The 14,354-nt window shown below is 34.9% G+C and overlaps 1 protein-coding gene across 3 annotated transcripts; it reads left to right on the top strand.

The window, feature by feature from the left end:
• Positions 1-1,012: 1,012 nt before the first annotated feature.
• LOC132311590 (disease resistance protein RUN1-like) lies at positions 1,013-8,724 on the top strand. Of its 3 annotated transcripts, XM_059809579.1 has the most exons (8): positions 1,014-1,827; positions 2,945-4,037; positions 4,214-4,498; positions 4,598-5,614; positions 5,750-6,230; positions 6,652-6,712; positions 7,620-7,776; positions 7,875-8,724. In XM_059809579.1, the coding sequence occupies exons 1-6, from the start codon at positions 1,379-1,381 to the stop codon at positions 6,657-6,659; spliced, it is 3,333 nt and encodes a 1,110-aa protein (XP_059665562.1). In that variant the 5' UTR covers positions 1,014-1,378; the 3' UTR covers positions 6,660-6,712; positions 7,620-7,776; positions 7,875-8,724. The 3 variants fall into 3 exon arrangements, with proteins under 3 accessions (XP_059665560.1, XP_059665562.1, XP_059665561.1); XM_059809577.1 differs by lacking the exon at positions 6,652-6,712 and having other exon boundaries at positions 1,013-1,827; XM_059809578.1 differs by having other exon boundaries at positions 6,652-7,776.
• Positions 8,725-14,354: the final 5,630 nt, after the last annotated feature.

Genomic DNA, 14,354 nt, shown 5'->3' with positions numbered 1-14,354 from the left:
AATTTAATGTGGAGTATTGTTCTCTACCTCTGTTCTTGCCTACCCTCCTCCTCCGGCTACTTCTTCTATATACCTATTGAAGATTTTTGGTGTTTTTATTTTTTATTTATTTATTTTTTTTTATTTTTATTTTTTTTTAGAGTGTGAAACCACTAAAAATAGGGAAATTATATAATTGTTGACTCTATTTTACCTACCAGATAACCTTGACGTGAGAATCAGTGATTTGAATAAAAAACTAAAAAATATACTTTTGTTATTTTTAAAGGTAATAAGAGTTCTTGTTGGACTCTTTTATTAGAGTAAGTACAAAAATTGATGATTCCGTCTAACTATTTTGGTGCAAGTATTTAGAGTATTTTTTTTTTTTTTTTTTTTTTTTTTTTAAAACCTGGCAAGAAAAAAGAAAAAGAAAAAAAAGAGGGTTGTTGTAGTATGCTAGACGGATTGGTGCTTTATTAATGGTTGTTAGAGGTGTTAATCTTTGGTACGAGTGCCAAGTGGGTGGGTTCACAGAGGCCTATTAGTCTTCAGTCAATTTTTCCCATATCTGAATTCAGCAATAATTCAAATTATTATTATTATTATTATTATTATTATTATTAGTAGAATAAAGTGTAAAAAATCTCAACAAAATGTGTAAATACGTCTTTGTATTTAAAAAATCTCTCTATATTTTTAAAATTGAGTAAATAAAGATAAATTATGGATTTTAAAAATATATATATTTCATAAAATATTGATTGTTAAAATTATTTTGAGATTTTATGAAGAAAAATAAGAAAGAAAGGATATTATGGGGTTTAAAGAGGTGCAGCCCATATGATATAAATTGGCCCAACTTACATCATTCAATAAATAAAGCCTAAAGTTATTAAAATTTATTAGAAAAAAAAAGAAAAAAAAATAATATTAATTATGAGAGAAAAGAGAAAAAAAAAAAAAAAAACGAAACGAATAATAATAAATTTTATTTATGTTTAGATAAAAAAAAAAAAAAAGAAGATGTAATATTATTTTTATTTAAATATAATAAAAAAAATTTAATAACAATCGAGTTACAATAGTATCTTTTTTAAATAAAAGAGATACGAATGAAATAATAATTTTTAATGTTGATTTGCCAGAGGGAAAAGAATAAAATAAGCCAAATCTTCACCAATGCGCCCTCTTTCTCTCTCTCTCTCTCTTTCTCTCTCTTCTGCGACGCAATTGAGAGATTCAGCAAATCCTAACTTTATTTTTTCAGCTAACATTGTTTTTGCTTTGCTCAATTAGGAAATTGCTTGGATATGACGCTTAGCCAACATCTGCTTTGGAAAGTGGGGGGAGAGAGACTTTGAAGGGTAATTCTGCATTCACAAACTATCAAGTGTTAATGGAGGCTTCTTCTTCTTCTCCGCCTCGATGGAATTATGATGTCTTCTTAAGTTTCAGAGGCGAAGACACTCGCAAGAACTTTGTACATCATCTCTATGTGGCTCTGCAACAGAAAGAAAAATCGATTTCTTCACAACTCCTCAAGGCAATCAAGGAATCGAAATTTGCAATCATCGTATTTTCGGAAAATTATGCAACTTCCTCATCGTGTTTGGATGAACTCGTTGAGATCATTCTATGCAAGAATACAATTGGACTGACAGTTTTGCCAGTCTTCTACGATGTCGATCCCTCGCAAGTAAGGAAACAAAAGGGAAGTTTTGGAGAAGCATTTGTCAAACATGAAGAAACTTTTAGGGAGGACAAAGAAAAGGTGCAAAGGTGGAGGGCAGCATTGACGGAGGCAGCAAACTTAAGCGGGTGGGATATAAACAATATCGCAAATGGGTAATATTCTACTCATTCAAGTTTATTATTATGCTTTTATTAGTATCAATTATGTGCAATAGCAAAGGGACTTGGGCATAATTTATTAGAATCAAACATGTTACACAATTTATATCATCAAATAGCATTCATTTTTATCGAGAAAAATTGCACAATAGCCTATGCTAATATTATTAGTATTTTTGATTTTTTATTATCAGATAACACTCGTTTTTTGCTATGTGGTAACTTAAAGGAGATACCACTAGATTGTGACTCGATAGTCTTTTCAATGTATTTTACTCCATAGTTCCAGGCAAGTGTTTTAGTTTTTAATTGAATTCATGGGTTAGCTGTGGTTTTATGACAAATTATAACCAAACTAATCTGATTAAAATTGAAAAAAATTCAAAACTATTTAGAGTTATTATTAAGTTTTAGAATTTCACTTACGAAAATGGGGTTAAAAAAAAAGAGGAGTTCATTCAATATTTGTGGCTGTTTTTGTACTAAGACCACCCCTTGCACCTACATAGAATTTTATATAAATCATGACTTTAGTTGTAGTTTTATAGCCATGGTATAGTTATGGACATTTTATAAACATCATATAGTTATCAACATTTTAAGATGAATTAATCTGTTTGTAACAATTAGGTTTATGAATTTACTTGTTTATTATTATTTTTCCATATATGATATTTGTATAATTGACATAACTATATTTTCGTTTTTCTTTGACAAAAATTGAAAGAAGTATTAATTATAGTAAATTCAAATATTTTTTTCTTCTCTCATAGTACAATTTAACCCACTAGAGGGAGGGAGTTCAATAAATCGTGACTTTAGTTGTAGTTTTATAACCATGGTATAGTTATAAACATTTTATTACCATCATATAGTTATCAACATTTAAGATGAATTAATCTGTTTCTAACAATTAGTTTATGAATTTACTTGTTTATTATTATTTTTCCATATATGATATTTGTTATAATTGACATAACTATTTTTTCGTTTTTCTTTGACAAAAATTGAAAGAAGTATTAATTATAGTAAATTCAAATATTTTTTTTCTTCTCTCATAGTACATTAATTAAACCCGCTAGATCTTTCTAATGTGGTTTGTGTTTGATAGGCATGAGGTGAAGTTTATCCAAAAAATTGTTCAAGAGATTATAAAACAATTGGGGCCTATACCATTAAATGTGGCCAGGTACCAAGTAGGGATAGATTCCCGTGTAAACAAAGTGTTCACTTTGCTAGACAATGGGTTAAATGATGTGTGCATTGTGGGGATTTGTGGAGCTGGTGGAATTGGAAAGACAACCATATCCAAAGTTGTCTTCAATCGAATATATAATCAATTTGAAAGTTGTTGTTTTCTTAGCAATGTGAAAGAAGTTTCAGAACAACATGGCCTAACTTATCTCCAACAACTACTTTTGAATGACATTCTTACGGAAGAAAATCTAAAGATACGTAACGTTGATTTTGGAATCAACATGATGAAGAAAAGACTCCGTTATAAGAAAGTTCTTGTAGTTCTTGATGACGTGGATAGTTTGAAGCAATTAGAGAGTTTAGTGGGTGGAAATGACTGGTTTGGCTCTGGAAGTAGGATCATTGTAACAACCAGAAATGAACGTTTGTTGGTGGAACATAAAGTAGATCATGAAATGTTCAGGGTTGAGTTGTTGAATGACGATGAAGCTCTTGAACTTTTTAGTTGGTATGCTTTCACTAACAACCATCCTTTGGAGGATTATGTGGAACTCTCACGGCATGTAATAAAGTATGCCCAAGGCCTTCCATTAGCTCTTCAAGTTTTGGGTTCATTTTTATTTAAAAGAAGTTTAAATGAGTGGGAACATGAAGTAGATAACTGGAAAAAAATTCCAAATAGAGAAATTTATGATGTTCTCAAGATAAGTTTTGATGGCCTTAATGATACAGAGAAAGATTTATTCCTCGATATCGCTTGTTTCTTCAAAGGGTATGATAAAGATTATGTAATGGATATATTGGGCAGTAATGGGTTTCACCCACGAATTCCAGTTCTTATTGAACGGTCTTTGATAACAATCTCATACAACAACAAGCTATGCATGCATGATTTGATACAAGAAATGGGTAAAGAAATTGTTCGTCAAGAATCACCTGATGATCCTGGAAAATGTAGTAGGTTGTGGTTTCATGAAGATATCTTTAAAGTGCTCAGAGAGAATACTGTACGTCCTAACTCCATATATATATATATATATATATATATATATATTCACATTCAAGTTTTGCAAAAAAAGATATATAGGTTAGATTCATCTGTTTTCCATATTATCAGTTTAACTTTTATAATTCTAAGGTTTTAACACTTTGTGGTAACTTACACAATGTTTTTGGTAATAAGGTGACAGAAACAATTAAAGGCATTATGCTAAACATGCCTCGTTGTCATCTACCAGAGGAATTATATGTAAATGTTGATGTCTTTGAGAAGATGAAGAAACTTAAACTGCTTAAACTCAGTGGGATAACACCTTGTGGACACCTTACATATCTTTCAAATGAACTATGTTATCTTGATTGGGATGATTACTCAACAAGGATTTTGCCATCCAACTTCCATCCGAAAAATCTTGTTCACCTTAGCCTTTGTCATAACAATATCAAAGAAATTTCATCAGGTATCAAGGTATGAGCATCGTTTATTTACACAATTATTTACATATGAATAGTATTTTAGAGTTTATTGAGACTAATTGATTGCTTTCATTGCTTGTTTCCTAAACAGTTTCTAGAGAAGTTAAAATTCATTGATCTCAGTCACTCCCTATATTTGGATAAAACTCCGGATTTGTCAAATATCCCATGTCTAGAGAATTTAATTCTGAAAGGATGTACAAAACTAACTGAGGTCCACCAGTCGATTGGAGTTCACGAGAGGCTTGTTAAATTGGATCTCAGTAAATGTAAAAATCTAAGGAGTCTCCCAGGAAGTATCAAGTTAAAAAATCTGAGAAGTTTTTCTCTATCAGGATGCTCAAAACTTGAGAAGTTTCCAAATGTTCAGGGATGCATGGATTGTTTGTTGTATCTTTATTTAGACAATACCGCAATAAAAGATTTTCCTTCATCAATTGGGCATCTTGAAAGGCTTCAGATTTTATCTTTAGAAAATTGCCGGAAGCTTAAATGTGTTCCAAGTGACATTTTTTTAAAAATGAAGGGTTTAAGAACCCTTTACATGGGAGGAACCGCCATAGAACAGTTACCATCGTCCATTGCACAGTTGTCTAAGCTTAGTAACCTTTACCTAAATAATTCTCAAAAATCATCCCCCAAGACGACAAAATCATTGATTCCATTTTCATTGGTGCGAAAGAGAACTCTTCCTTCAACTTATTTGCAACTGGAACTGCTCCCCAGTTTGAGCACTTTATTACGATTAGTTCTTAGGAGCTCCAATTTATCAGAAGAGTCCTTTCCCAGGGATATTGGCAGCCTATCCTGTTTGAAAGAATTAGATCTAAGTGATAACAAATTCTCTAGCATACCAGCAAGCCTCATTCAACTCAAAAAACTGAAACGCCTTGATTTGGTACATTGCACAAGCCTCCGAACGCTGACTTCACTTCCGTCATCTATTTGTTATGTTGATGCACATGGCTGCAAATCATTGGAACGGTATTGGATTCCACCAAGTGGAAGCGGTTCAAACAATCGCGAATTCATATTCACTGAGTGCCACAAATTGGTTATGGATCAGATGGATAACATGCCAAATATATCATCACAAAGTCAGCTTCAGGTTAATTACTCTCTCTCTCTCGATCTCGATATATATATATATATATATATATATATTCATATATATATATATATATATATATATTCAAAACTGATGAAAACTTGAGGATATTTATTGTGTGCGTGCATGGAACAGGGATTATATTGTGTCATTTTTCCTGAGAGTGAGATTCCGCAATGGTTTAGCCATAAGAGTGAAGTTGAGGGATGTTCATCTGCGTCTTTGGTGGTAGATCAACATCATCTATCTTCTTACAATAACGTCAAAGGAATTTTCATCTGTGCTGCTTTGGAATTTCATGGATTTCACTCATGGATTCAATTTGATCTCAAAATCAACGGCTATGGCGTGAGCAGACGGTATCGAAATTACTCAAAAGAAGGGAAGCATGACCTTTTGTCAGATCACGTCATTTTGAGGAACATAACGGAATATTACGATGGGTTGTCTAAAGACCATCAACCAATTAAAAATTTGATGAAGAAGAGACCAAAGCTTAGCCCAGGGCCTCTCAATATTTGTGATAATTCCTGTCACATTGAGGTTTCACTTAAATGCTTAGGACCAAAAGTCAAGAAATTGGGTGTCCATCTAGTAATGGAGGACCAAGCTGAAGGTGAGTAGACCCACCAATATATATGTGTATGTGTGTATATGCTATACTAGAATTAAATACAAGTAAGGAAGTGCAAATATTCAATAATAGTTTCATCTTTCTCTTTGAACTTCAATTTTCAAAACTCATCATTTAAATTAATCATGTAGTCGTTAAAATCACACCAACATCTTGAACTATCATGACTTTCACAAGTCTATAATGTAAAAAATATATAAATTTAAAGTAGATTCCACTTTTCACTAGTTAATGCGTTAGTCGTCTTTCTATTTTATCTACCCCCATAACACAAAAATTGATGAAAATTGCTTTTTGTAATGTCAGTTTTGCTATCCTTTTGCTGCTTGCATCTTATTCATCTATATGGCCGTTAATAAACTCTCTATATTTAACAATGTATTTGATTATTTCAATTTTATAGGTCAATGACATCATCTTATCAAGGATCCATGTTTGTAGAGCATGGAGAAATCTTAAAAGAGGTTCTATGTTTCGATACTTTTGATTGTCAATTTTGTGTTTTCTTGTCGTTTGTTGCAATAGGAATAGGCTTTGATGGTAATGTTTTGTTGGTACGTACCAAACTCTTTTTGGTCATATTTGTTGTTTCAATATTGGATTTGATCTTGTCATGCATTACAATTTCACATCAAGGCCTGAAAATTGTTCTTTGTAATAATCACTAGTTAATGTGTTTAAACCAATTTGGCATTTTGGTTCTAGACAGTGCTTGTGTAATGGGTGGTTCTAACCCACTAGCACAATTATGTAGGGTTCGAAAGTTGGACTTCATCAATCTATTTTTCCTTTTTCCATTTCCTGTTTCCACCATATCATCCTGTGATTCGTGTACTTGGATGCTTCGTAAATGTTTGACAATGTGTCTCAATTAATGTATAACATTTCACCTTGGTATTTCTATATAACTTTCATTACAATACATATCTTACTTGTAAAGTTTTTGTTTGGGATCAATTATTGAATTATATACCTTTATAATAATCTTTTGCCAAATAGTAATATACATCGTAATGACTTGGATAATATACTGGTCTCTTTCTTATAGGAGGTATCTGGTTGTGGCTCATAGGAAAAGGTTTTTCTGATTTTAGTTTTGACAGGAAATACTTTAATTATTAATTTGTAAAGTGTCGATTCATGTTTACTGGAAAAAAAGAAAAAAAGAGTATCAAATTTTCAGATCAGTGGCAAAATGGATTATTAACGCTCTGCAATGACTTGATGAAATTACAGTGTTAAGTGCTGCTTCTTCTTGTAGTTAGAACTGTGTGGTTATGTGCAGGGTTTTTTTTATTTTTTTTCGTTTTCTAGAAAAGAATGAAAGATTATCTAAAAATAGTTAATTTGTAGTCTATATGTTATCTGAAGCTCTCACACATTAAGGGCATGGATGAGTACTACATATCAGACATATTCATGGGGGCAAGAATACAATGCATAACATGTGGGAGGACTGCTTGTTGGCTGCTCCAATTATCTTCTCGCTGAACTTAGCACTTGCATTCAGCTCAAAGCTGAAGGAGAGGTTTGTTTGTCGCTTTTGACATAAACCCTTTCAATTTAACAATCCTTTATTTTCATGTTTTGTTTTTAACGTTCAACATATATTGTACGTCTTTGTAGGGAAAGCTTCACTCATTCCACTCTGTAGCTACCATTCTCAGCTACCTTACCAAGGTCCCTCTCTCATTCTATATTCAATTTGAAGTGTGAAGCCATTGAAGTTTTTGATCGAAACCTGACTGCTCGTTTCATGAGAACGGGAATTACATGTAGATGAGATTGGGAATGTGTACATTTACGGAAAAAATATATGGAATGGGTACAAGAAGAAAAGTGAAGGGCGTTGCATAGAATGAGTCGGGATTTTCAAAGCGATGAAGGTCTAGCTTTGGGTTGCTCTTAATTAAATGTATGTGTTGGCACACTGGCCATTTTAAATGTATGACTGAATAATTGGTACGTGATGTTGTGCTTTTTGGAAAACCATGTACGACTAGGCATACCAGTGTTAAATGCTCTGTCAAAGCCGAGGAGGCAATGCTTGAGAGCTTGTGTTGGATGAGCTCCCGAGAACAACACGATTGCAATATATACCCAATTTATATATTCCTCTAATCTTTCCTTGCTGTATCTCTCTATTCGTGATCTTTATATTTTGCTTATTGGGCCTGGGCTTGGACTTCTTAAAGAAAAAAAATAAATTTTCTTTGGGCATGGGCTTGTCGGGCTTCGGCTTGTGTTGGTTTATTGGACTTTGGACCAGTCCAAAATCTTCAAAAATTCAAATCAATTTGGATCAGCCTGTCAAAAGGTTTGATTAAATTTGAACACGTGGCAGTTAGATGGTTAAAACCCTAACGGGTATCGGTTTGGCAGTTAGGGCTTCACCTATAACGTTTGGCGGTTTGGGCTTCACCTATGACGACACTAAAATGATACCAATTAAAAAAAAAAAAAAAAAAAAAAAAAATGGCTATGACCTCTACTAAAAAAGGTTATATGACAACATGTTTAAATGTATAAAAATACAATGGTCTCTCTTGAACTTTCAAAAATTATTTAACGTGTCTCAATGCACAAAGCAAATAATACATTTCAATATTTTTTTCATCCATTCATTATGCCTCAACATAGTTCTGGTGCAACAATCATATACCATTTAATCCAAATATCATAATTGCAGTCCCAAAAACATGGCTAAGATCAAAAGTCCATGTCTTACAACGTTTAGACAACTTATATTAAAGTCACAGCCCATGAATATAATTACAATAATAAGAGTCCATAAGTCCCAGTATAAAATATAATATGCAAAGTTTTACAAAAATAATAAGACTTAGATACAAAAATAACAAAATAATCTTCTAATCCATACTAAGTCTGTGGTGGAAAGTCATCCACCATTTCTTTCCCATGTCCTGAAAAATGTAAAATAATAGGGTGAGCATAAAGCTCAGTAGGTGGTGCTTAAGACACACCTCTTGTAACCCCGTAAATCCAAACAATGAATAGAATAATAGGGAACGAGATCATGCTATGCCAGGAGAAAATACAATAAATTGCAAGGCCAAAATGGACAATGTGATGCTATGGAATGCTATGCCATGCTATGTCGCTCCCTATTTTCAAAATCATCCATCATTTTTAAAACTGTTAATATAACCCGTCCGTTGGTGACTCCGCGGCAACACGAGAGAAGGATTGACTACTGTCCCTGACCCTTGGTATCTCCGGGGCGTCATTTGGGGCCCAGATAGTTCAACCATGCTAAGGAGATTTCCCTAATTCCCTCTAGGTCATATTAACTCCACGGACCTTTGGTACCTCCTCGGTGTCCTGGTTTTTCTTAAAATCCTTTTTATCAAAACTTTGTCCCAAGAATTTCCCCTTTTCATTTCAAAACAATTTTTTCTTTTTCTTTTTCTTTCCAATGTTTATGCAAAAATGTATCATGCCATGTCAATAATCATCATTTTACAACTAATTCAACTTAAGCTACATAACATGCTTTACAAGAAATTCAAAGAAAATTACAACATGCTTTCATATAACAATTCTAGCAAATCAACAACACAATAGGTATAGAAAATTAACATTTAGGCATGTTTTTCATATAAATCAACTAACACATATTTTCACGAACTTCATACCCAACAAATAAATCATTTTAGAGGTAATCAACACAAATTAAGCATACTAGGCAACAATTAATAAAGGAAATTCACAAAAGAACAAGAAATTTCGTGGATTAGGAACCCCTACCTCTTAAGATGCAAAAACCCCCCAAAATGGGTCCTAAATTCAAAATTCCTAGGATGCACCAAATGATAAATTGCTTATATCAATGAGTAGATCTCACCGTGCTCTCTGTTTTGCCGCAAACGGCATCCAAAAACTCCAAGGAATGAGAGATTAATCAAGATTTGAAGCTTAAAATGAAAAAGAAAAGAAAAATGAAAGGAAAATGAGGGAGAAAAAGATTCAGCCGGGGAGAGAGAATGAGAGGCCAAAAATGTGGTCTCTAGACCACAAAAGAATTAGTGAGAAGTGGGTCCTACCACAAAAATTAAAATCCCACATTTTCTTTTTCTTTTTAATTATTTTGCTACCATTATACATATATGTACACAAACCAAATAATATAGCACACAATGTGATGTTTCTAATTTTCGCATTTTTCATTTTCCTAGAATTTTTGTCGCTGTAAAGGCATTTTCGTCTTTTGCCGTTTTACGTATCGGATACTGTGGAGCGTGCCAGCTGTGTTCGAGAGTTGTTTGGGGCATTTAATTGAGTTTAGGACTCTTTGAAATGCAAGGTTGGTCATTTCTGCATTTTTTTTTCATTTTTTGGGCCGGACGGTCCCGTGTGGGACCCGCTACCGGAATTGTTGCGTACGGGGTTTTTGTTTGAGCCCATTTACATCATGTTTATTTTATTTGATGTGTGGTATATGGTTGTGATTTAATATGTGTATATATGTATATGTGTGGTGTAAATTAAAAACAAAAGAAAAAAAGGAAAAATAAAAAGAAAAGTGGTGGGACCCACTATAATTTTTTAATGGTCATGAGACCACATTTTTGTCTCATTTTCTCTATTTCTTCTCTCACTCCAGTAAGCATCTTTCTCCCCCATTCTAGACTTTTCTTTTTTCTTTTTCTTGGTTTCAAGATTCAATTCTTGATTACTCCTTAATATTTGGAATTTTTGGAAGCCGTTTACGGCAAATTGAAGCTGACGGCGAGATCTACAAGTTGATCAGAACAATTTCTAGTTTGGTGCACTTCTTGATTTTTGAGATCTAGGGCAAATTTGGGGGTTTTGCATAATCTTGATGTAGGGGTTTCTAATTCATGCTTTTTTCTTGTTCCTTTGTGAGTTATCCCTCATTAATTGTTGTAAAGCATGCTTAATTTTGAGTTGTTAGCCTTGAGGATAATGTAAATGTTATATATGAAGTTTATGATTATATGTGTTAAATTGAATTGTGTGAAAAACATGCTTATGTGTATTTACTTGAAATGTATGAAAGAGCATGCTTAATTTGTTAATTTTTCATACCATGGTGTTTATGATATTTCTCCTAGAAATTTCTATAAAGAAGCATGTTAAATTATGAACTTTAAATTTCCTTCATTTTCATATTGTTGGGAAAATATGTAGCATGCATCCATGGCATTGGGCATGAAAGAAAAAAGGAAAGTGTTTTGATATGAAAATAAAAGGGGGTTTTGGGAAGAAATTTTAATAAAAATAGTTTTGAGAAAACTCGGTCACCGTAGACTCACCAAAGGGTCGGTGTGTTAATATAGCCTAGAGGAAACTAAGGAGATTGCCCTAGCGTGGTTGAGCTATCTGGGCCCCAAATGACGCCGCGGGGGTACTAAGGGTCAGGGACAGTAGCCAACCCTTCTCTCGTGTCCTTGCGGAATCACCAAAGGACGGGTTATATTAACAGTTTGTGAAGCGATAGATATTTTCTGAAAATGGGGAGTGACATGCATGATATTGCATTCATGGCACGACATTTACTTGTTTTGAACTTGGAATTGAAATTGTATTTTCTTGGCTTGGTATGACCCCGCCCCCTATTATTCTATTCATTATTTGGATTCACGGGGCTACAAGAGGTGTCTTAGGCACCACCTACTGAGCTTTATGCTCACCTTATTATTTAACATTTTTCAGGGCCCGGAAAGGAAGTGGCGAATGATAATCCACCACAAGTTTGAAGAAGATTTGAAGTTACATTTTGTCGTCTTTTGTATATTTCCCATTTTTTTTTGTAAAGCCTCAAATTATAGAAGAGAGTATTTATTTTGTAAATCATGGCTATGCAACATAACTAAGATACTTGATTATATTTGATGTAAATTGAGACCATGTAAATACTTAATGATGAATGGGAAAAGAAGTTATCTTTTGAGCTATTGTTAATTCTATCTAATTGTGTATTATCATGCTTTGTTGCCGTGAATTCGGGAATGGGTTGCAGAACAGGTCCAATATAGGTTTGGTATGTTGGAAGTACAGTCGGAATGCAATTTCTGTGAGTTAAAACCCAGGAAAGCATGTTTCGGCCAGCTGTCCCTCACCATCAGCCGACCGAAACCCCAGGTTTGGCCGACCGAACCCCCTCCTTCAGCTAACCGACAAGCCTATAGTGAAAGTCCCGAGAGCATTCATCTTTTACAACCGTTTCAACCAACCGACCTTGTAGGTCAGCTGGCCGATCTTGCCTTGTCAGCCGGCCGACCAAAGGCTATCAGCCGGCTGACTGTTCCTCTTTGATTTATGTGTTTGGACCTCCTTGTAAGGTTGAATCTTAAGACAATTATGGACCCTGGTTTGACTTGAATGATAGTTAAGGACATAAGAAATGTATGGTGTGAATCCGTGTACCTCGGGTTTGGGTGAGAACCCAGGTAATGGTCTGGACCCACGGGTTCGGGTCGTTACAAAAATTAGTATCAGAGCGATGGTTCGAAAACCATTAAGACGACGAGTAGAGGCCTACATAGGATTGCATGGGAAGTTGCTTGCATTGTTTATGTGATTAGTTTCTATGTGTTTTATTAATGAAGGAGCATGTTACCTGTTTAATAGCTTATGTGCTTACATGTTTATGTTAAGGTGTTTCTCGCATAGTGTTGCATGCTAAGTGTTAGTACGGCATCATTTCATGTTGAGTAGTCCACGGTGGACCTTAGTGTCATGCCATTGAAGCGCTTTCTTGTTTTTTTTTTTTTTTTTTTTTTTTTTTTTTTTATCACGATGCCACCATGAAGGGAACCGAGGGGTATTGGCCCTAGGCTGACAAGACGAGACATTGGTGAAAGCTCTAGCTCTAATCCGGCGAAGCAAAATGAAGAGAATACACTTCTTAGGGATTTGGTTCCCCCTAGAGGTGTCCCCACTTGGAGGGATGATGTTAGAGCACCCATTGAAGAGGGTAAAGGTCTGACAGAACTAGCATTGAACCGTTTATTGCAGAATGCCTTGAGAGCAACAATTGCTACTCTTCCGCAGCCGGTACCTCAACCGGTAGTTCAAGTTGAGGAGACGCCAGCGCAGAAACGTCTCAAGTTGATTTCTGGGTTTTCTAAGTTGATGCCAATGATGTTTGAGGGTGACGCAGATCCTATGGTAGCGGATGACTATATGGATCAAGTTGAAACTCAATTGACCTCCATGGATGTGACGGACGATTATATGAAAATCATCCTAGCCATTTACGAGTTTACTAAGGATGCCAAGCTTTGGTGGAAGTCAGTCACCAATCGGTATAAGGTGGAAGATATGAGTTAGGAGAAGTTCAAGGAATTGTTCTACGAGAAGTATTTTCTAGTTACCAAGAGATGGGAGTTAAAGGATCAGTTTATTAGCCTTATCTAAGGAAATATGTCGGTGACAGAGTACGAGAATAAGTTCACGTCTCTTTCTCACTTTGCTCTAGAGATGGTGAGCAATGAAGTTAATAAGACCTGAAAGTTTGTTTCCGGTCTCCATAACCAAATGAGGCAGTTGATAACGGCACAGTACCTTAAAGTTTATTTGGAAGCAGTAGAAAGAGCATTGATGCTAGAAGCGGAGGCCAAAGATAAAGATGTAAGAAAGGAACAGTGGAAGCAAAAGAGGAATGCAGGGTCATCTTCAGAGGGACCTTTATAGAAGAGGAACAGGGGTGGTTCGTCTCAGTTTCAGGGGCAACAGTCTACACGATCCGCTCCTACCACTCTTTTGCCAGCTGGGTCTGATAAGGGTGGAGTTGTTTGCTTTCAGTGTCAATAGCCTGGACATTACAAGTCCAATTGTCCTATGAGATCGTCTTCAGTTTTTTCAGCTCCAAGAGCTTGTTATGGGTGTGGTCAGCAGGGCCATTTGATTCGAGACTATCCTAGTCAGGGAGCAGGTACCGGCAGTGGCAGAGGGTCATGGCAAAGACTGTCACAGTTGGTTACAGTTCAGTCAGGTTTCAGACCACCACCACCACCATAGCCTGCCATGTCTTCTCAGGGTTCACGACCAGCTAGGAGGGATACTTCTTGATGAGCGCTGAAAAATGCGTATTTAAACCCCTTAAGCTTAAGCATTCTA

The sequence above is a fragment of the Cornus florida genome, unplaced genomic scaffold, assembly GCF_030987335.1.
Source record: "Cornus florida cultivar Cherokee Brave unplaced genomic scaffold, ASM3098733v1 CherokeeBrave_3.0.0_Hap2_Chr06, whole genome shotgun sequence".
NCBI classification, from domain to species: Eukaryota; Viridiplantae; Streptophyta; class Magnoliopsida; order Cornales; family Cornaceae; genus Cornus; species Cornus florida.
Note: the sequence above shows the minus strand (reverse complement) of the source record. Positions and strands in the feature narration are given on the sequence as shown.

Bases quoted from the DNA above. Each gene is read 5' to 3' on its own strand.
- LOC132311590 (XM_059809577.1), top strand. From the start codon at position 1,379: ATGGAGGCTTCTTCTTCTTCTCCGCCTCGATGGAATTATGATGTCTTC. The intron at 4,038-4,213 runs GTACGTCCTAAC...TTTGGTAATAAG, and splicing joins AAGTGCTCAGAGAGAATACT to GTGACAGAAACAATTAAAGG. The intron at 4,499-4,597 runs GTATGAGCATCG...TTTCCTAAACAG, and splicing joins AAATTTCATCAGGTATCAAG to TTTCTAGAGAAGTTAAAATT.